Consider the following 24,444-nt stretch of genomic DNA (forward strand, 5'->3'; position numbering starts at 1 on the left):
CTTCACACTATCCCCTGCATGTCCTCCAAGGAATGTGCAAACCCCACTTCGTATCACTTTTTCTAGAGATTTTTGCCCCCTCCTAAGTCTCCATTCCCCATTACATTTTAACTGTTCAACCTTTCACACAAACATTAAGTATTAATACTAGAACATGACCATCCATTATACCCCACAGCGCTGTCAACTGCTGGTATGCAGTTCAATGTCTACAATTTCTTTATTTCCAGTCCTTTCTTCTGCTCCTGCAAGGCAAATTATCCTCTCCCTTCATCCATCAAATATAATCCTCACTTCTCTCACTTCATGTCTTAGCCCAGTCCTCCACCTTCATTCCATCATTCCAGCCAAGCACACCAGAGAAAGTCCTCTTCTCCCTTGAATATTGAGGGCCAGCTCAACCTGCAAACGTCGGGTCAATTATCACTTCTTGCCTGAAGTCTTCCCAGAACAACAAAGAAACTCGCTCTCTCTTCCTTTCTGAAGTCCAGCAAGAACCAGTGTTCTTACCATTCTTCTTCACCTCATCTTTATCATTTAGTATTCTCATGGACATTGTTTTGTGAACAGGCATCTTCACTTCCCACAATGCATCCCTAACCGCCATATTGGAAAGCAGATTGTCATCAATCCCATTCATGTTTTCTATCTGGCACCATGCAATATTCCAATGAACCATAGGTGAGATCAATAGCGTGTTATAAAACAGAAAAAATGCAACTCTATATCAAGAATAATTGTGGAAAAAATAAAACTATAGCTTAAGTTATAGAGTTTCGGGGATGGAAACAGATTTTAGAGTTCCGTTCACTACACAGGCTAGGTGTGGAGAAGGCAGGATGTCATATTAATAAAGTTTTGGTAGTGTGAGAGGGACAATATAGTTGACATCCTCCTCATTTTACAGATGGTGACCCCAAAGGCACAGAGAGGGTGAGAAACTTGCCCTGAATTTCAGAGCTGGAATAGGGTGGGGGATGGAACTTGAGCACAGCTCTGTTGATACCCAGACCAAAGTCCTTTCTAGTACATTCTATTGCCCTGCTATAAATGCCTATTAGAAAGGCCATACTTTACACACCAGTTATTTAAGGAGCCTTAATTTGCAATAAAGTGTTAGACTACCATAAAGAATAAAACTACTGAGCCATAAATCTAAAACCAATATACTCCTCACAATAAACATTACACAATCAAAAACACAAATAACCCACAGTGAGTTCCTGGAAAGAGGCAGCCATGCTTCTATTTGCACAGTGCCCAGTACACCAGTCACCCACAGTCCATTGCTGGCCTCTGACATCATACACGGCTGGTCTCTAGAGCTGTAAAAACTGTCCACAGTAAATCTGAACACCTTTCCTTCCCCCATAAATCTCCCAGTGAAATGCAGAGATAATCCAAAACTTAACTGATCATTGAATTCAAAGATTAATCTGCAGCATCTAAATAATTTGAAGCTGTCACTAAACACCATAGTTGAGAGGGTGTAGAATTATCATTCTCAACCCAGGCTGACCATCGGATTATCCTGGGGAGTTTTGAAAACAGTTTCCTCCATCCTCACCAACTGAATCAGAATCTCAGGGGTGAAATCTGAGCATCATTTTTTTTAAAAATCGATACACTTCAATTCTGTGAGAATTAAGAACTACTTCTTTGGGGAGAGTGAAAGTTTTGTCATATTCTTCCCTTTACTTTTCTTTATATTTTCTTCCCAAATTGGCAGGACTTTTAAAAATTCAAATAACAGAAACCCAACCCACTTGGGCTCAAAGGGGAATTTGCTCAGATATCTAACATCAGGAGTGAAACTGGCCCCAGGACTGACAGGAGCCAGGGGCTTCATGCCCTCAGAGCATTCACCTTTTGAGACCCTCTCCCATTTGATGTACTTCCTTCCTGTTTCCCTGCTTGAATTCCATGGCCTGTCATCATATTCACTCCTGGCTTACCCCTTCAACTCCCTTAATCTCTCACACTACAGGGAGCTCATGGGCAAAACCATAGCTCCATCAGCAACACTGCCTTCTCCACACATAGGCTAGGCAGTGAACACAGCTGGAGAAAAAGACACAATTCTACTAACAGGTCTCACTTTAAATGAATGACCCTCCAGTGATCCTGAATTCTGTCCGTAATCATGCCACATTTCCCTACTCCATTCACTCTCCCATGGGTCCAGACAACCAATTCACACCTTCCCTTTGCTTAGTTCTTCAAACTCCAAATACCTACCTCACTCCCCATACTCACTCTCATCAGATGACTTGCTTCCTACTTCCTCTTCAGATTACTTCAGTTCTTTCGAGGAAACTGAAATAACCTGCAGAGCTGTCACAGACTCTCAGCACTGCAGCCACCCACCAAGCAGCATCGCACACCCACACTCCGCCTTCCTACCTTATTCTCTGGCACACGAGATCCCACTTGTGATAGTTCATTTCATGTTTTAACTTGGCTGGGCCAAAGGAAACATTATTCTGGATGTTTCTGTGAGGTTTTTTGAATGAGATTAACACTTGTGGGAGTGCCCAAGCCTCAGTTCTTGGTCCTCTGCTTTTTCATATCCATACTACCAGACCGCTGTACCGATTTTTAGGTAATTTCCACACAGAGGGGGACTATTGGCGCTAGATGAAAGGTAGATGAAAGGTAGACCTATTTTCTACAATGTCTCCAAGTTCCATCTTATTCTAACCACTTGTTTGCATGTAACTAACGTTTTTCTATATCGTGTTGGTTTTTTCTCTTTAATTACCAGGAGCCCAGGTATAGGGGGCAGTTAGGTTCAGGGACTCAGGTCTGGTAGGTTTACATTAGTGGATTGCCCTCCATAATGCTGGTCAGCTTTATCTAATCAGTTAAAGGCCTGAACAGAACACAAAGGCTGACCTCCTCCTAGCAAAAAAGAATTGTGCAACCCATGGCCCTTGGACCTGAATTTCAACATTGGCTTTTTCCTGGGTCTTCAGGCTGATGTGGCCCATTCTGCAAATCTTGGATTTTGGACATGCCAGCCTCCTTAATCACATGAGCCAATTCTTTATAATACATACACACACACACACACACACACACACACACACACACACACACACAAATACACACACACACTCCTCTATTGATTCTGTTTCTCTAAAGACCATCTCTCTCATTAATGCTAAGAATTGTCTCTGGAGCCCTAACGGGTTTGGCTCAGTGGATAGAACGTCGGCCTGCGGACTGAAGGGTCCCGGGTTCAATTCCATCAAGGGCATGTACCTTGGTTGTGGGCACATCCTCAGTGGGAGGTGTGCAGGAGGCAACTGATCGATGTTTCTCTCTCATCGATGTTTCTAACTCTCTATCCCTCTCCCTTCCTCTCTGTAAAAAATCAATAAAATATATATTTTTTTAAAAAAGAATTGTCTCTGGAAATTCCCACCTCTCTTTATTATTTTTCTATAGGATCTCTTCCATTTACATTAAAGCATGCTCTCTCTCTCTCTCTCTCTCTCTCTCTCTCTCTCTCTTTCTCTCTCTCTCTCTCTATATATATACATTAATAATATATATTATTAATTACATGTCCCCCAGCAGGTACTGCCCTATCTTTTATTTCCTCCCCAACAAAATTTTTGTAAAGATTTATCTGTAGTTACTGTCTCCAATCTCACGCCTCCCATTTCCCATTATGCCTCCTCTATAGTTTTTCAGCTCTACCAGTCCACAGAAACTTCTTTTGTTGAGATCAGCAATGATCTCCACCTTGCTAAACTCAACAGATTTCTTCTTATTTGACTGACCAGCAGCATTTGACACAGTTTATCGGTCTCTCTTCCTTGACACACTTTCTTCACTTGGACACCCCCCTCTCAAGGTCTTCCTCTACCTCACTGATAGCCCCTGATCCATCCTCTTTTGCCTAAGTTCTGAATGTGGGAGTGCCCAAGCCCCAGTTCTTGGTCCTCTGCTTTTTCATATCTATACTACCCCTTAAATCTCAGCTACTCTATTGCCTTAATTTTCTGTCTATATGCCAAGGACCCAAAAACCCCTCTCCTCAACTTGATATTTAATATCTGACTTTCCATGGGACATGTCCATTTAGCTGTGTAATTAGAAATCTGAAATGTAACACAACTAAAACTGAGCCATTGATCTTCCCTCCCAAACACACTCATTCACAGTTGTCTACAGCAGCTCTGAGCAATTCCTTCCCTCATTCAGAAAATCCTGTCAGCTCTACCTTCAAAATATATTCAGATTCTAAGTTGGCCGTGGACAAACTACGGCCCGCGGGCCGGATCCGGCCCGTTTGAAATGAATAAAACTAAAAAAAAAAAGACCGTACCCTTTTGTGTAATGATGTTTACTTTGATTTTATATTAGTTCACACAAACACTCCATCCATGCTTTAGTTCCGGCCCTCTGGTCCAGTTTAAGAACCCATTGTGGCCCTCGAGTCAAAAAGTTTGCCCACCCCTGTTCTAAGTCCTCACCATCACCTGTCTAACCTGAGCCACTATCACTTCTTAACCTCCTACAGGTGTCTGGCTTCCAACCTGCTCAGTGCCTTGCAGCCAGAATAATCATTTAAAACTGTGAATCAGATGTCCTGACCCCACTGTGCCCGATCTTCCAATGTCTACCGTTTCCCTAAAAATAAAAGGCAAAGATGTGCAATGGTCTTCAAAGTCTCTCACAAACAGGCTACTTGTCACTCCCCTGACCTGATTTTCAACAACGTTACGCATCACTCACTCCACTCCCACAATACTGGCCTGCATACCATTCCCCAGAGACATTAGGCCTGCCTCCACTTTCCTGCCCTTGCACTGGTTGTTCCTCCTCACTTTCTTCAGTTCTGTCAAATGTTACCTCCTCAGGGAGGGTGAACCCATGTAAAATTGCAACCAGTTCCACTTCCAGATCCCTCTTATTCTGCTCTATTTTTTCTGCAGCACTCACTTCTCACATGATACAGAATTTACCTATGTATTGTGTTATTTACTGTCTGAATCCAATGAGAGCTCCTTCCGCGCAGATTATTTTTGTATGTTTTGTTCACTGGTATTTTCCCAAGCATCTAAAACAATGTCTGAACTAAGCCAGTCAGAGAAAGACAAGTACCATATGATTTCACTTACATGCGGAATCCAATGAACAAAATAAATTAACAAACAAAATAGAAACAGACTCATAAATACAAAAAAGAGATTTATAGTTGTCAGAGAGGGGGAGGGAGTTATGAGGCTGGGTGAAAAAGGTAAAGGGATTAAGAAAAATAAAATAAAATAAAATAAAACCTCTTAGACACAGACAACAGTATGATGATTACCAGCGGGACAGGGAGTTGGGGGGAGGGGGACTAGAAGAGGTTATTGGGGTGATAAATGATGATAAAAGGAAACTTAACTTGGAATGGTGAACACACAATATAATATACAGATGAGGTATTATAGAATTGTACCCATAAAAGCTATATAATCTTATTAACTAATGTCACCCCAATAAATTTAATAAAAATAAGTTAAAATATATATATATATATATATATATATATATATATATATATGCCTAATATGCAAATTATCCCCACGGGAGTTTGACCGGGAGACCAGTCACTTGCTATGATGTACACTGACCAACAGGGGACGGCACGGAATGAAGGCAAGCCCCGGCTGGCAGCCAGGGAAGGGAGGCCCTGGCTAGCAACCGGAAGGCCCCAACTGGCCCTGATCTCCAGCTAGGCCTAGGGACTCTACCCATGCACGAATTTCATGCACTGAACCTCTAGTAAAAGTATAAAGTCGTATTTGTTGAATAAATAAATGAGGGTGATCTTTAGCTATCTTCTCTTTTTTCATTTTTGTTTTTGTTTTTCTCTTCTGCTAGACAACTAAACTTTCTCTCAAGATGTTGATCTGCTTTCCTCAAGATGAGGCAAATGGCTGCTAGCCATTTCCAGGTTCATATCTTTACAACTCTAAGACCATAAATGAATGGGGTCTTCCATGTCAACTGTAGTTAAAAAAAAATTCAAGAGAAAGAATCTTAGGTTCCATGCCTACCCTTAAGCCAAATACGTTGGCCCAAAGGACACATCTTATGAAAGGATGGTAGATAACATTTACATGTAACATGGGATGTCAGGGAATATGTGACATCTGGGAGAATTGTCATGAGCTGGCACCTACCTCAATTTATTTCTACTAACCTACCAATCATTCTGTCCCTTCTCCTGATAAAAATCATCTATATGATAAAAACCTAAGCGACCATTACAGTGGAAGGATCGGAACGACCAGTTACTATGATGTGCACTGACCACCAGGGGCAGATGCTCAATGCAGGAGCTGCCCCCTGGTGGTCAGTGTGCTCCCACGGGGGGAGTAGCCACTTATCCAGAAGCCGGGCTCACAGCTGGCAAGCGCAGCGGCGGTGGCAGGAGCCTCTCCCACTTCCGTGGCAGCACTAAGGAGCAGTGAGCCGAGTGGTAAGGAGCAGGCAGGCAGGCAGTAAGAGCGAGGGATCCAAGCTTGCAAGAGGCAGGGACATCCCCCAAGGCGGCAGGCGGACATCCCCCAAGGAGTCCAGGACTGCGAGAGAGCGCAGGCTGGGCTGAGGGGCACCCCCACCCCCCGTGCACAAATTTCATGCACCGGGCCTCTAGTTAAGTTATAATTGAAGAAAAAATAATGTTAACATATACAATTGCCAAAGACAATAGAACAACAGGGTATCCCATAGACACTGCCCATTCATTATGTCCAACAAAGTGGTCTCATTCTCTGGCCCCAAACCTAACCTTTCTAAACAGTTTCTATCTTGTTGAATGGCCCAGTCACTAAAAGCCTAAGAATCATCTTTATACCTTTTCCCTTTCCTCCATCCATATGCAACCCAATACCAAGTCAAGCAGTTCTACAACTAAGAATTTCTCAATTCTAGCCTTCCTACCAATAGTTGTTTGGGGGTTTGTTGTTGTTGTTTTCTGTTTGTTTGTTTGTTTGTTTGTTTAAGGAGCTTATCTTTATCCTGACTACCTATCACACTATGTAATGAAATTGCTGGATTCGTCATGTATCTCTATAAATTCTGGGTTGAGGATAAAAACCAACTTTCATCTCTGTACATCCAGCAGCCAAAAAGCATGAATATAGTAGACAACCAAAATACACACTTGTTGAATTGGACTGAAAAGAACACGCAATGGATCTGAGAGATGGGAATTTCTTTTGCCTCGGTGACTGTTGGGTACTTTATGTAAATAGTAACAGTTAACATGAGTGGCCTCAATTTCTCCCAGTGCACGTAACAGACTTAAGGGATCATTTAACTTGACCTATCAGAATTGTGAAAGGCACTAAGTGTGTAAACACTGACAAATATGGGCATTAAGCAATCTTGAATTAATACAGCAGAAAAGTGTGAACATTTGAGGATTGGGACGTATTTACATGTCTTCCTAATGCAGCCATATTCCCCTTGCAGGTAGGAATGGCACCTTATTCTGCTTTCTACACCCCTCAGGGTTTTCAATATTGCAGGAATTCAATAACTATTTACTAAATAGTGCATGCCTACTTTTCTTGAAGGAGATAAGCAATAAAGCCTTTTCAAAACTCATCCATCTGCCTCCAAAACTACTTCTATCCTCAGAGGTAAAATAAACTGTGGAAGAGCTTACCTCAAATGCGTAGCAGAGCTAGTTTTCAACCTCCTTATCTCTCTGGTTCCAGAGCCCTAGTTCTTCACCACCCTGCCATATTGCCACCTGAAGTATTCTGAATAAAGGTAAACATGCATGGCCAGCCTCTTCTATATTGCTTTTTGTACCAAGAGCTCCATTTGATCTGTGTTTTGAAATGATCTTGTGGCCTCTGATCTGAGTTCTGGAGGCATGCTTAGATTCCCAAATGTCCTTATCCAATCCCACTCCAACAACTCTTTTCTCTAATTCCCAGAAACAGGGTTATTCTGTCTTCAGGAATGAGCTGTTTCTCATGGCCCCAGACTCTCTCTGGGATTCAGGATCTTGTGATCCTTTTATGTTGGACCCTGAAGCTACTCATGTAGCTGACAAGTGGTCCAACAGGAATTTCCAACAACTGGCTTAGCTCTCTGAACCATGTGGAGCCGTGACTCATATTTTTTATCGTCAACTGTGTGTCAGATTTCCCAGCATTTTATGAACCAATAATGACTACAAAGAAAATTGTCCACAGGCTTTATTTTCCACAATGTGATGAGCAATGATTTTACTTAAGGACAGTTCTTTTTAAAATTATTAATGTTTTACTGATTGACTACCTATAATGCATCAGACATTTTTTCTAGGTGCTGAGGATGTAGAGATTAATAAAAAGCAGACTCTGATTCTCATACTAGCTCCTGACATAATGGCCTGGAGCGATGTCTATTGGCTGATTATTATAATACGTGGTGATGTGAATTCTGAGGTGCTGGGGCAGAAGACGGTGAATTCTGTCTGGGAAAGAGCTGGAAAAACTCCAGTTAGGTGGAGTTTTTACAATGGGTCTACAAAGGTTGAAAGAAAGATATTTCAATGGAATAATCATAATAATAAAAGACTTGCCCTGTTTGAAGATGCATACCTTCTGGATAGTTGAAATATAAATCTTTTGGTGGTGTTAATTTGAGAATGGCAATGTCCTTGTAGAATCATATCATTTCCAAAGTGATTATCTAGTCTGACTTTCTTATTTATGAGAAAACTGAGTCTCAGAGAGAGTTATTGAGAAATGTTATCGTGCCATTTCTCTGTGGGAATCAGTTCCATCATTGCCTTCTTCACAAATATCACAACCCTGGCTGTTTTCCTTTAATAAGGATAAGTACTCTAAATGATTTCCTTGACCTGGTTGTAACTGCAGCATTCCAATGGAAACTTGGAAACAGCAGTTGGAAAAAGAGAGCACTCACTGCTATGGACTCCTCCTTTCTTGATCTTAAGGCTTCAGGGACCCTGGGAAAGCAGGCTCTGGATGTGGCCAAACTTCTAGCCATTTTCCAAAGCCATCCTGTGACAGACAGAAACAATGTCCTTGACTGTTGCTTCCTTCCTTTTCCTTTTATAAATATGGGTACTACGGAAGGGGGTGAATTTGAAAATAAATCTATGTATATCATAAATAGCTATAAAACTGTCTCTGTTCAAAATAATTTACAAATGAAGAATGATCCATTTTAAGTTGATTCTAAATTTGTGACACAGGTCATGAGATGTCCTACAAATTTGAGTCATCTTAAAATACTAAAAGGCCCTTTTACCCACACATATAAGCACAGTGCTTGAGACTCTTAATTTATGTGTTCCTTTTTATAACAGAGTAACAATTTTTTAAAGTCCCAAAATAGACTTTGGTTCTGTTTGGCCAGAATTTCTTCTCAAACATGACTCTTTTCAGAGTACAAATGCAGGGTTTCAAAGAGGGTTTGGGTTACCTTAGTCCCACTAAAGCAGATTAAGGAAACTGACATGAATCAGTCACTTTGGCTCCTAAAAAGGAAAGACTAGCCCTTTAAAAATATTTCAATTGCCTATAAAGTGGAATGCAATCTGCATATATCTTCCAATGCAGTGTAATTAAGAACATTTTTACCTACTTACTCAATTTTATTAACTTTATATTTGAGGCTGAAATAATTGCTCTATGGTAGCTCTCCAGTGAACAAAGGGAAGGGGAAAGCACACAAATAAAATATGTAGATGCTTCTGGACTAAGACTCTTGCTTGAACAGTGTTGAGATCTATGTTTGTCTCAAGGTAGGAAGTCAGTTGCAAAATAGCAGTATTCCAGCAGAAATCACCAAATGAGGAAGGACATTGCTAAAATGCAGTCTAGTCTAGCAAGACTATTCTATTTTAGATCTATCCTGTAAAAACCAAATTCAGGTAGGATCATTTTGTTAAACAAAAAATTAGGGTTAAATACAAAAGAAGAAGAATCATTAGTGAAGAGATGAAAAACTAAGACTACATATTTGTCAAGTTACATGAGTACTATTTACAGAACTATTACCCAGAAATTTCATGACAATAGCATTTACTCTGTTTTATGTAGTAACTAGAGGCCTGGTGCACAAATTCGTGCATGGGTGGGGCCTGGCCAGCCTGCCCCGATTGGGGCTGATCGGGCTGGGCCAGCTGGGGGAGGGGATGTGGGAGGTTGGCCAGCCAGCCCTGCCCCCCGATTGGGATGTTGGGGGTGGAGCCGGCTGACGGAGGGGTGGTGGGCGGTTGGTGGGCCGGCCCCGCCCCTCGGTCAAACTCCCGGTCAAAGGGACAATTTGCATATTAGGCTTTTATTATATAGGATTTCTCTCTCGAGTAAAAAATACTCAGTCCTTAGTTAGAAAATTAACTACTGAGCCCTCCTCCCCTGAATTTGGTAGACTTAGTTCAGTGATGGCGAACCTTTTGAACTCGGCGTGTCAGCATTGTGAAAAACCCTAACTTAACTCTGGTGCCGTGTCACATATAGAAATTTTTTGATATTTGCAACCATAGTAAAACAAAGATTTATATTTTTGATATTTATTTTATATATTTAAATGGCATTTAACAAAGAAAAATCAACCAAAAAAATGAGTTCGCGTGTCACCTCTGACATGCATGTCATAGGTTCGCCATCACTGACTTAGTTTAAAACAATATTCAATGTGACACAAATGACCACAGGTCTACTTGAAACCTACAATGAGTAAAATCTCCGTAGCACAGGTAAGGCATATTGTAGACCACCTGAAGTCCTTTATTCTTGGGGAATAAACAGCCCTGAGTCACACTGTCATTGTGACTTTATCCCATGGTCCCTAGGAATGCTGTGGGATTTGATTTTCTATACCTTTCTTTTTTTGGTTGATAGCCCACCCGCAGAATCGTTAGAAAAACTGTGTAGTGGCCATGTTATCTACAACCAAGAAACTCCACCCACCTGCAATATAGCAGGCTTCATCTCTAAGGCCTCCCTGTATGGTAACTCTGCAGAGTAAATAAGATGGGAAAGTTTTATGTATAAATATGGAGATTTTCCATGTAGAAAGAAAACACTGACTTGGATCAATTCCTTTACTTTAGAAAAAGAAAAATGTTCAAGGATGTTACTTTTGGGTTCCTTCTCTTAAAAAGTAAAAGCCACTTTGATTTCAAAATATGTCCTGTTTTTACAATTGGGGTATTCTGCCATGGACTACTGTCCATAAATGCATCACAGTCACAAATGCTGTGGCCAAAATTTTTTACCCTTCTGCAGTTGACGGGTGATTTCATATGTTCTAGGAGTATTTTTATCTTTTGGCATGATGCTCTATACCATATGGTACAACACACTGACAAGCAAAAAGGGTAGAACTAGTTTGAAATCTATACACATATATACACACATATATTTACACATTTACATATTCACACACACATACACTTCATGTACAGTGAAAGAACTTGCATGTATGCCTGCGAAGAAATAAGAGCCAAGTTACACATTCTACACACAGTACTGGGAGTCTCTGTCCACATGAAAAAAGGTCATTCGAAATCCAAAGCAAGATTAAGAGCTCACTGTGGATCTGAGAGCATTCAAGAGACATATCAGGAACCACCGTGCTTTGCTACATCAAGTAATCTTTGAACCGTCTGTAACACTTTCTCACACAATATTTAATGCTGGTTTTCTATGTGCAATAGGAACTGCAGTAATGCCGTGACAGCTTGTATAATACATTTAGGAAGGATTGTTCAAAGGAGAAACACACTAAACTGTCTTTAATGGATTCCTAGAGGGTGACAATATTCTCCCCCTCTGATTCCAGGATGCTTCAACATGGTTTTCCTTTGGAAAACAGTGATTTTAAATCAAACTGTACACGTTTCCAGAAAGATTATGGTGTGACTCCTGGCCTGCTCACTAGTCTTTGTATCAAGAGGCAGAGTCCCCTGGGGGGGAAAAAAACATAGAATAAAAGCTCCCTAACAATGGTTTATTAAATTTGATAATAAAAGTACAGGCAACAAAAGCAAAAATAAACTAATGAGGTTACATCAAACTAAAAAACTTCCGCACAACAAAGAAAACTATCAACAACAGGAAAAGGCAATTTATGAAATGGGAGAAAATATCTACAAACCATATGCTGATAAAGCATTAATACCCCAAATCTATAGGGAACTCCTACAACTCAACAGTAAAAAACCAATAACCCAATTTAAAAAATGGGCAAAAGAAGTTAATAGACAATTTTCAAAAAAAAAGACATAAATTGGCCAACAGGTATATGAAAAGCTGTGCAACGTCACGAATCATCAGGGAAATGCAAACCAAAACCACAACAAGATATCACCTCTCATCTGTCAGGATGGGCATTATAAAAAAATAAAATAAGTGTTGGTGAGGATGTGGAGAAAATGGAACGCTTGTGCACTATTGGTGGGAATGTAAGTTGGTACAGTCATTATGGAAAACATTAAGGAAGTTCCTCAGAAAATTAAAAATAGAACTACCATATGATCCAGCAACTCCACTTCTGGGCATAAAATCCAAAAAATTTGAAATCAGGACCTCAAAGAGATTATCTGCATTCTCCTGTTCATTAAAGCATTATTCACAATAGCTAAGACATGTGGAAGCAACTAAAATGTCCATCAATGTAGAAATGGATTTTTAAAAAGTGTTACGTATATTCAATGGAATATTACTCAACTTTAAAAAGGAAATCTCACTATGTGTGACAATATGAATGAACCTGGAAGACAATATGCTGAGTAAACTAAGCCAGACACAGGAGGTCAAATACTACATGATACCACTTACATGAAAAATCTAACTAAAATAATCAAACTCAGAAAAAAATATAAACTAGTGGTTAACAGGAACTAGGGGGAGAGTGAAACAAAGAGATATTCATCAAAGGCTACAAAGTTTCAGTTATAGAAGATAAACAAATCCCAGATACCTGCTGTACAGCATAGTACCTATAGTAATACTGTATTGTATATTTAAAAATTTGCTAAGAGGGTTAATATTATATTAAGTATTCATCGTCATCATCATCATGAATAAAGAAGATGGGAGGAAACTTTTGCAGGTGATAGATATCGTTGGGGTATAGATTTTGGTGACGGTTCCACTGACGTATACTTATCTCCAGACTCATTGTATATATTAAATATGTATGTCAAAAAGGAGGCTATTTTCCACTGTATCTGAATAAAAGGGGTACACAATAACCTCAAATCCTCTGCTGAGCCATTACATGAGTGGGCGCAGAAGCCAGTAAATGGGATAGAGAAAAAGAGGTATTTTCTCACATTTAGTCCATTAAATATGATTTTCATACAACCTAGTGTCAGAGGGAGATGGCAGACTATTCGTGCCTGCTTTTTTCAGACAATGTATCCTTTTAAAGTCCAAATGTATATAGTCATATAGTCATAACTTGGTTCAATTTCTACCAGAAATGCTTAAAAGTTGTATTAGATCTTAAGACTTTTATTTTTAGTAACAAGTAAGTGCAAATGTCAGAATATTATATTGAGAAAATTAAAAAAGAAAAAAACCCAGTATTAAATGTTTGGACTTCAAGTTAAACACTACATTTGAACCCTAACTGCATTATATTCCAGTTTTATGATTTTTGAGAACATTATTTAAATAAGACTTACCTTTTACCTCTATAAAATTAGGAAAGTTGTTATGAAGGAGGAGTCAATAAATTCCATGTAATAATAATATACAGTACTTGTCTTTATGTCTAGTAGGCACATAAGAAGTGCACAGAAATGTTGGCTGTCATTATTATAACAAGTCAAAAACAATTCTATGCTAGTATTGACTCAATACACAAAAATATATAAAAGAGTCCAGAATGTTGGAGTAGCTAAACCTAAAGTGGTAACTGTCCATCTTCCAAAGATGTTAACCCCTCCACGTCCTGCCCCAAAAAGACAGCACCGCTGAAACACTATATCAGGACACTAAATTCTCACTGGATATGGCTGAACAATAAGCCACTTGTCTTCCTGGGATAAAGTAGTTTGGGTGTTCATAGTTCTAAAACAAAGCAATGCTTTCACCAAGGCAACTTTGATTTTCAAACAGAAAACCTGATCTCTTTAATATTTATGAGAAATCATCCTACCATTACTTGTTGAAATGTGTAAAGATCAAAATGTGTGTGATTCTATGCGATTAACCCAAACCAGGCTGAGCCCTTGCACAAAGGAGCTCACCTGTTAAATACAGCAGCGCCCACCTACACCAGGGAGGGGAATCATAAGCACAGTTCTACAAATCCAGTATTTAGACCCGAAAGTTAACAATATGTATTTTTAAACTCTGAGTTTTCAGAAGCAGGAATTTTAGGAATTGACTGCACTCCAACTGCTATGTTTTTCAGTGAGGTTTACAATAAAGAATAATTGTTGCACCAATATGTTCTCCATTTTAAATATTCATAATAGGTAAGCACTTGCTTATAAAATCTTTACTTTTTGATGAAAGCAGCAGAAAACTTGATTTGGGTGACATCTGATTTATCCTTTTTATTTGAAGTTTGAACATTTTGCTATCGATATCTGCAACTCTACAATATCATATTGTAAATAGATAACAATTACTGCACTAAGCAGTTAACTCATTCATTCATCCTTCTCTCTTATAACAAATATTCACTGGGACCTACTCAGTGTCTAGTGATTATGCTAGGTGCTAAAACTAAAGGAAAGCTTCTAAAGTTCCCTCTTCATTGCTACCAACTATTTAGGATAAAGTTATGAAGACAAATGACAAAGGATTTAAATCCTGTTATGGTTGCACCTTTATTAAAATTTCTATTAATTTTTGTATTACCCAATTACAGACTTAATTAATGCTTTCTACTTTCCTAGGAGGAAAAAAGATCCTATCCCAAATACCCCTGTGTTGAAAAAAATGCCAAAGCCATAAAAATGAGCACTGTAGCTATAAAATTGCATGATATAATAGATGTCACCTTCTCTCATTCGGCAAGGTACTTTCTATAATTTTGTCCTTTGCCTTTCACAGAACAGTAACTTGAAGTCGTTTCAGTGGGATTTTACTTTGGATAAAGTACAAAAATATTCTCCTACAAGAAACTGTTAATCTTTCCTCTCTAGCTGATGGTTCTTTCTGCTCTACTATTTTTGGGGAAATCAGTGAAGTACAGCATCCCATTTCCCTAGATCTCTTCAAATCCTAGACTCTGGAAATATTAGAGGGACCATTTTGTAAAGTATATGATGGTCTAACCCAGAGGTTCTCACCCTGTGGGTCGCGACCCCTTTGGCGGTCAAACGACCCTTTCACAGGGGTCGCCCAAGACCATCCTGCATATCAAATATTTACATTACGATTCATAACAGTAGCAACATTACAGTTATGAAGTAGCAACAAAAATAATTTTATGGTTGGGTCACAACATGAGGAACTGCATTTAAAGGGCAAGAAGGTTGAGAACCACTGGTCTAAACCACTAGGCTGAACACCTGAAACCAATGCAAAATAATTTTGAAAGTCAACTGTAATTGAAAAATAATAATAATAATTTTTTTAAATCCACAGAGTCATCCTCAGCTCTTGCTCCAGGCCATGGACAGCAGGAAGGAGGAATGCACCAAGACTGGAAAATAAAAAGTTTCCTGACCAAATCGCATCTGGATCACAAGACCTACAGATTATGTCTTCTTTTCCTAAAGATTCATGGAGTTATTAGCTACATCACAACTGTTCAAAACTTACTCATGAATTGAGGGATAAGAAAGAGAGACACTGAGGCATAGCTCATGATAATCTGTGAAGCTTGGGACCAAAAACTCTCAAATTATTATATATTGACAGAGTGATGAAGGCACTGAGTATTTAGAAATATTTACTCTCCATCCTGCTTGTCATGGGCAATCAGAAAAGTCATCTTAGACCATCTTTCCCACTCTTTGCCTCTTCTTACAAGAGGCAGTATAGTATAATACAAAGAGAATGGGGGATATAGGCATTGTGTTAGCTTTTTATGGCCTCTATAACAAATTACCGCAAGTGTGTGGCTTACCCAATACAAATTTATTATCTTACTAGAGGCCTGGTGCACAAAAATTTGTGCACTCGGGGCGGGGGGGCGGGGGGGAAGGGGTTCCCTCAGCCCGGCCTGTGCCTTCTTGCAGTCTGGGACCCCTTGGGAGATAACAACCTGCTGGCTTAGGCCTGCTCCCGGGTGGCAGAGGGCAGGCCCAATCCCTAGGTGCAGCCCCTGGTCGGGCTCAGAGCAGGGCCGATTGGGGAGTTGGGGCACCGCCCCCTGTCATGCACAGAGCAGGGCGGATTGGGAGGTTGCGATGCCACCCTCAGTCACGCTCAGGGTAGGGCCAATTGGGGGGTTGGGGCACCCCCCCGTCACACTCAAGGCAGGGTCGATGGGGAGGTTGCGGCGCCACCCCGTCACGCACAGAGCAGGGCCGATCAGGGGGTTGGGGCGCTGCCCCGTCACGCACAGAGCAGGGCCCATCAGGGGGGTTGGGGCTCCGTACCCTGTCACGCACAGAGCCGCAGGGCGATCAGGGGGTTTGGGCGCTGTTCCCTGTCACACTGATCCCGGTGCCGGGAGGCCTCTCGGCTCCACTGATCCTGGTGCTGGGAGGCATATTACCCTTTTACTATATAGGGTAGAGGCCTGGTGCACGGGTGGGGGCCGGCTGGTTTGCCCTGAAGGGTGTTCTGGATCAGGGTGGGGGTCCCCACTGGGGTGCCTGGCCAGCCTGGGTGAGGGGCTGATGGCTGTTTGCAGCTGGTCACACACCCTTCAGGGTGGGGGTCCCCACTGGGGTGCCTGGCCAGTCTGGGTGAGGGGCTGAGGGCTGTTTTCAGGCTGGCAGGTGACTACAGCTCCCAACCACTCCTTTTTTTCTTTTTTTTTTTCTTTTTTTATTGTGGGCCAGCTTTAGCTTTGAGGCTTGGCTCCAGCTCTTAGGCCTCTGCTGCTGAAAGCAGGTTTCTGGCCTTTGTTTACCTTCTGTATTTGAAACAGTGTTGCGATCCTGCTGGCTGAAGCCCGGCAGACTAAAGCAGGTTTCTGGGGTTTTGTTTAGCTTCTATATTTGTAACATAGTTGCTTAGAGTTGCAGCTCAGAGGCCTGCAGTGGCAGGCGGGGAACGTTGGAGTCCTCCATCACTGAAGCAAGCAAGCCTCATGTTCACTTCAAGCTGCCTGGCTGTCGGGCGCCATGTTGGCTGGCAGTTAATTTGCATATCTTGCTGATTAGCCAATGGGAAGGGTAGCGGTCGTACGCCAATTACCATGTTTCTCTTTTATTAGATAGGATGGTTCTGTAGGCCAGAAGTCCAAAATGAGTCTCCCTGGGCTAAAATCAAATACTTAATGTTCACAGGGCTAGGTTCCTTTCTGGAGGCTCTAGAAGGAAACTTTTTTCTTGTCTTTCCAGCTTCAAGAGGCTGCCCATTGTTTGGCTTTTGGACTCTTTAATCCCTCCCCAAAGCCTGCAATGGTTGACTGACCCCCTCTCCTGTCCTCTACAGATACTACAGATAGCTTCTTGGTATTAAGTCACAGGTTTGGGCATAAAGGTGTGAACAGCTGCAGGATGAAGGGAGCTTTATTCTACCACAGCTACAATGGACCTGGAATAAAAAAAACTATTCTACTCCCAAGAACTCTGCAACCTGAGGTAAATTAGGCAATCTCTTATTGTGTTAGTCTCTTCTGAAAAATAGCTTAATAATAACTATCTCAACAACCACAATAAAGATTAAATGAGATTATATATGCAAAACATCTAAGCACCTGAGCCTGGTATAAAGTAGGGCCCGCAGGCTGTAGATTGTGATAAGGAAAACATTCTGAGATATCCTTAATTAAATTACAGCAGCCCAGAGGATGGAAGGAAGAAGAAGAAGCTAATCAGTTAACACCTACAGGGCAACACCAACAAAAGACTGCTCACACTCCTGAGTATATGATGAAACTTTAACTTCCTGGTGGCTACTACAGAGACTGTCTACAAGAGAAAGGCCAGGGGCCACCCACCCCAGGAACCGCCGCTTCTTGCTTTCCCATGAGCTTTCTAGACTGTTGCCCACAACCAATCCAAAGAGCAAACACATCTTCCTTCTGGATTGTGCCCCTATCTTAGAATTGCCCTCACTTCACCTTATTCTGCCCACCTTATTGGTAGCCAATGTCAATTCTTTCAAAACAACTTTCATCCTTCTTCCCCCAAACTTGACCTGTGATAGAGCGCCATCAACTCCAGGATGGCGGCCATGCTGCCCTCTCCACCTAACCATGCTGCTGGGGGGTTAGATTCACACCCCTGAACCTGCTCCTTTAGGGTCCAATGAATCCTGCCTTTTATTTATTTTCTCAGTATCCCCAGGCTATATCAACTCCCATCCATCAGGGACCCCAGAGCTAACCATCATACATTAAATATGAGAGAAAGAACTCTTCATATTCATAAAGGAGCCTGTAATATAAATGTTTGTGTTTTACCAATTAAAATCTTACATAGTAATTCCTAGGTGAACCGTATTTCAAGGCTGCATCTTGCAGCATTTGTTTCTACAGCCACCGGTCTTCTGGCGCTTAGAGTCTGAACTACAGAATTAACCATGAATATGACTGTAGAGATTATGTTCTGGTCCTTGTTTCTCCAAGTCTGCAATAAACCCTGTCTTTTAAAAAGGCTTTCAGCTGTGGACATTAAGTATTTCTGTCTTATAATTTTGATCTCTTATCTTCCTCTCAAAAGTCAACATCATCGTGGGGGGAGCTGGATTTTGGATCTAGGTCCATTTTGGCTTCTAGCCATGCTTGTCTTACACTACACTGCCTTCTACAAGAAGGTTTTATTGTTGGGAAACACTGAGCAAACAATGTCTTTACATACACTATTGGCCCTCTATTACTAAAGTAAGCACTCCAAGATTTTATTCTGATGGAGGTAAGAGATTCAGGCTGATCCAGCACAAATTCTGAATTGATTTCTCTTATGCAAATATTTGATAATTATAAAGGGAAAACCAGGCTTTATCAGCCGAATATGATTACAGTATTGACCAATCCTCCATGCTGATGATATTAGCAGTTCTGCCCATCTCATGAAGCATTAAATGGTCATTTTAAATGACCCACAAAATAAACAGCCAAGTGTTTGTTTTTCAGAGCTTCCATGTTCCCAGAACAACACAACAAGAATGTTCTGGATGTTCGAGAACTTTTTTTTTTCCAAGTTACAAAACAACACATTGAAGCAAGTCTGAAATCTGTCTCAAATGGTAACAAGACCAATCTAAACTCTGCAGCTTAATAAGGAGAAGTATGCAGTAACAGCTTAGCCCTTCAATCAAGAGCCGCAGATGTGCCTTGATTAAAGACTCTCCCTATCGCCTCCTATGTAAAAACACAAAAGTCCACCTGTTAAATTCAGCATACCCTTTAGTAGGAAACGACTTGGCTTTCAGCTGCACACATCCTTTTCCTAATGGGGGTATGAGAAGAGAGGACCAAAGGAAAAAGACCCACTAATGATGGCAACCTAGCTCTTCTCATTCCCTAGGCCCGTGGTCGGCAAACTGTGGCTCGCGAGCCACATGCGGCTCTTTGGCCCCTTGAGTGTGGCTCTTCCTAAGCCTTAGGAGTACCCTAATTAAGTTAATAACAATGTACCTACCTATATAGTTTAAGTTTAAAAAACTTGGCTCTCAGAAGAAATTTCAATCATTGTACTGTTGATATTTGGCTCTGTTGACTAATGAGTTTGCCGACCACTGCTCTAGGCCGTAGTAACAATGTGAGGAACCTGGAGCACCAGGGGTCACGTCTGAGAGTACTTAAGTAATAATAAGGAGAAAATAATTTATGTGATACAGTGATGTCAACAAATCAGCGTTTCAAAACAACTCGTTATCAACATAACCCTGACATCTTACAATTAAAAAAAAAATCACTGAAGTTTTACTTTGATTAAAATATATCTTAACAGCATTTAAATCTTATTTCTTACCTATTACAGCATTTTGGGGGTGTGGAGTTATATATGTTGGGGGAACAAGATGAAAGAGGAAAGGAAACCAGCAACTAGAAGGGTCTCTGGGAAGTGCCAAAGAAACCTGATCAAGCAACTGTCTTTTTTTTTGTCTTTATTGTTGAAAGTATTACCGATGCTCCTTTTTATTCCCCTATTGACCCCCTTCACCCCGGACCCACCCCTCCCAAGCCCAACTGTCTCCTAAGTGACTTCACACTTTACAAAATGTCTTCACATTTCTCATGCACTTCGCTTCTCACGTCTGCTTTGTGTGGTAGCTGTTATTGCCATTTTCTAGTTAAGGAAGATGACTCAGGTAGGTCATCTTCCTTAACAAGACAGTCAAACCGGTCAGCGGTCACAGAGTTTCCGGACCCTTTGAATCTCCTGCTGAGGTAGCCTGGAAAATGTCATTTGGTGAGCCATCCTCTTCAGGGCTCAATCTTTGAGGTCTTTTTCTAGTTAAAGACTTTGTTCATCTAGCACAAGTTCAGTTGTGTTCTCAAAATCTAGAGTTTTCTCTTACAGCCTCAGAAGGGTCTGAGGCCTGCTGACACCCTGATATCAGCCCGGTAGGACTCTGACCTCCAGAACTGTGAGAGAGTCTGTGTTGTTTTACACCACTAAACTTGTGGCTATTTGTTACACCAGCAATAGGAAACCCATACAGATTTTGGTACCTGGAATACCTTAAAATGTAGAAGTGGCTTGGGAATTCGGCAATGAGCAGATGCTGGGAGAATTCTGAGGAGGACAATAGGAAAAACCTAGATTGCCTTGAACAGATGGTAAGTACAAATATGAATGTTAACAACTGAGGACTCGGAAGTGATGAGTATGTAAAGAACAGATATATCATCTTAAAGAATACCTACCTTGTCATAAATAAACTGTAAGTAGAAATATTAACATTAAAGGCACTTCTGATAAGGGCCCAGATGAAATGAGGAGCATGTTATTGGAAACTGGAAAAAAAAAAAAATCCCTGTCATATAATTGCAGAAAGCTTAGCTGCGTTGTGCCCTGAAGTTAGGTGGAAAGCAACGTTTGTAAACAGTGTGAACTTGGATATTCAGTGTCATTGTTTGGGACCTTCGTGACTTTCGTGGCTGTTGGGATGGGGTGAATATATTTTGCATGTAAGATGGACATAACAAATCTTTGGAGGTTGGTGGACGTACTGTAGTAGGAAGACTATCCCTTAAAGATGCCTAAGTCTTAATCCTCAAACCTATGAATATGTTACCTTATGTAGCAAAAAGAACTTTGCAGATATGACTATATTAAGGACCTGGAGATGGGAAAGATTATCCTAGATTATATGGATTGGTTCAATGTAATCACACAGGTCCTTATAAGAAAGAAGCAGGAGTGTCAGCATATGAAAAAGAGATTTAAATTCTGGTGGCCTCTAGAAACTGGAAAAGGCAAAACCCACCAAAAGGAATGTAGCCCTATCAAGATAACCAGAAATGTATCTGCACACTACAACAAAACCCAACACTTTTCAGGGAAGGATAGTGAAGTACACAATCTAGAAAGACAGTGCTTATAACCAATAGAATGGCCACATTAAGTATGAGTGAGGATGTGCAACAACTGGAACTCACATATAGCACTGATGGAAATGTAAAGAATAGTACAATTACTTTATTTCCCCAAAACTATTGAGAAGTAACCTAGATCACACACACATATATACTGGTACATATACTAGAGGCCTGGTGCATGAATTCGTGTACTGGGGGGGGGGGGGGGTTTCCTTAGCCAGGCCTGCGTCCTCTTGCGGTCCGGGAGCCCTCAGGGGATGTCTGACTGACAGCTTAGGCCTGCTCCCCACTGGCCGTCAGACAGACATCCTTAGCGCTACTTGCCAGCTGTGAGCCCAGCTTTTGACTGAGCGGGACTCCCCCTGTGGGAGTGCACTGACCACCAGGGGGCAGCTCCTGAATTGACTGTCTGCCCCCTGGTAGTCAGTGTGCATCATAGTGACAGGTTGTTCTGCTGTTTGGTTGATTTGCATATTCACCTTTTATTATATAGGATATATAGTTGTGCATGTATAGGTACATATAAGTGTGCGTATCTATACTTACACACATACACACACATAATGTGTGTGAATGTGGGTGTGTATGATATCTAATCACAGAGTAGTTATTACTATCCTGTAAAACATACCTGCTTGTTTTTCAAAAGCTATGAAGAACCTGGTAGAAAAGGAAAATAACCTGATAAAAAGGGAAAGTAGAGTGATTTCAAAATGAATGCCTTTATTTTGAACTTCTGATCTACTTCCACATATCAGATCACATAAAGCGACACACTTCTGGGGTTTGTTTTGTTCTAATAAAAATAATAGAGCAAATGCATAAAACTTACACTGTAAACTCATTTAGTACTCACAAAAATCCCAGGAGGAACTATTTTTTCCCCCCAGGCGAGGTACAGTGAGGTAAATTGAGGCACAGAGAGGCACACAGAGTTATTCTTCATACCACGCACTTTCCTAAAACATGCCACTCTGCACGGAATAAAATTTCCCTCCCTAAATGCTCTATGAATTCTAGGCCCTAAAGCTTCAACAGGCTGCGACAAGGCACCAGAATGTTTCTGGGAGCCATGCGTGACGCATAACGTGCAACACAGCCCAGCGCTTACTACAACCTGCACCAACTGCAAATCCAAGTCGGTCCCGACGCTTTTACACGGACGCGTACGTGTAGGAAAGAGTCCTAAAAAGCCTTTGCCATTCCCCAGGATCCCCAAAGACGTCGGCGCCCCCTGTAAGTGCTGACTATCTGCTCCCTAGATCGTGGAGGGGACGGTCTGGGCCACCGGAGTGGCGCGCAGCCCCCGGGGCCCAGGGCGCATGCGTGGCCCGGGCCGCGGGGCCGCGCGGGGAGGTCGCGGGGCCGCCTACCTGGTGCGCCGGCCGCGCAGGCACAGGACCAGGAGCAGCAGGGCCGCGGCCAGGGCCAGGCCCGCGGGGCTGAGGAGCGGCTGCAGCCAGGGCTCCAGCGGGAAGCGGCCCATGCCGGCCGTCACGTCCTCCGCCGTCCGGTGCGCGCGGCCGCGCTGGGTGAGCTGCTCCGTCTCTCCGAGCGGCGCGGCGCGGCGGCGGCTCTGCAGCCCGCGTGGTTTCTGGGCTGCGCGCCCTCGCTCCGGCCCGAGCGGCTGTCCGCCCTCGGCGCTGCCCGGAATGTCACGGCGGGGCCCCCGGAGCCTGGGTCCTAAAGTTCCCGACTCCCCTCCCCCGGCGCAACCCCCACCCACGCGCGCCGCCCTGCTCCCAGCCCGGCTCCTGGAAAACGGGGCGGGAAGAGGAGCCAGCGAGGGGGAAGGGGTAGGGATTTCCCGTGAGCCAGCCTTGTAAGGCCCGGAGGGGGAGGGGGGAGAGGGGAGGGGGGTGCGGGAGGGTTCCGAGTTGGGAGTGAGTGTGGCGTGGGTTCCCAGTCCCATAGCCCGCACCCCTCGGGAGGGACCCTACGTGCCCCTGAAGAGGGTGGGACTGCGCCCGCGGCGCTCTGGCACCACTTAGGGTGACCCCGGAGCCCGGCAGGCAGAGACCTGCAGAGTGCGCGGCCCGCGCCTGCCTGGTCACCCTGCACATCCTATTTGTTTACCTTGAGAGCCTACTGTGTGCTCGGAGACCGGGAATATGGGGACCAGGAATAAGACATAGAAGCCCCGAGGATGCACACAGTCCAGGAAGAAAGAAGACAGAAGCGACCAGCTTACTGCAGAACAATCCTAAGGGCCAGAACAGAAGTGGTGCAAACCCCACAGGTTGTACTCAGAAAGAATAAGGGAGACGCTTTTAAAATAAGGGAGAAACTTTCCCTGCCGTTTCACACATGTTTATTCACTCTCCACTCCACACTGGTGATGAAATTTTTAGCGTCGTTTTAGAGAACATATAACGAGACTTAGGTTAAGTGACTTACCCCGGTGAGTTGATAAATAAAAAAGAATAATAGCCATTCTAACCAAGGCTATTCCAGACAGCCATGTGTTTTGTTTTGTTTTTCCTTTGTGCAACATTTTATTTCAAGGGTTCTCTAAACTATTACCACTTCAGAAATGTCCTCCATACCTTTGACCTTTCCAGCCCTCCTCTCCCTTGCCACCTTCCTATAACACAGACCTATTCTGTTTTGACCGTTCAAAATGCTCAATGGCTGCCTTTGTGATAAAGTCATAAATCTTCACCCTGCAATGAGAAGCACTCCACAATTTCTCTTTATGGTACAACTCCCATGGCTAGTACAGTTCCATATACACTAAAGCCTGAGCCAATATGTCCCTCACAATCAGCCCTTTGACGACTTACTATATTCATCCTGCCTGGAAATTTTTCCTCTCTTCTCTGAATACTAAAA

At 42.3% G+C, this 24,444-nt stretch overlaps 1 protein-coding gene across 1 annotated transcript in view; it reads right to left on the reverse strand.

The window, feature by feature from the left end:
• LOC118670889 (cytochrome P450 7B1) overlaps positions 1 to 23,395 on the reverse strand; it is a 153,391-nt gene extending 129,996 nt beyond the window's left edge. Inside the window, exon 1 of the mRNA XM_036338375.1 lies at positions 22,986 to 23,395. Within this exon, the coding sequence (XP_036194268.1) occupies positions 22,986 to 23,098 (113 nt within the window). The 5' untranslated portion in view covers positions 23,099 to 23,395. The remainder of the gene's footprint in view (positions 1 to 22,985) is intronic.
• Positions 23,396 to 24,444: the final 1,049 nt, after the last annotated feature.

The sequence above is a fragment of the Myotis myotis genome, unplaced genomic scaffold, assembly GCF_014108235.1.
Source record: "Myotis myotis isolate mMyoMyo1 unplaced genomic scaffold, mMyoMyo1.p scaffold_m19_p_16, whole genome shotgun sequence".
NCBI lineage: Eukaryota > Metazoa > Chordata > Mammalia > Chiroptera > Vespertilionidae > Myotis > Myotis myotis.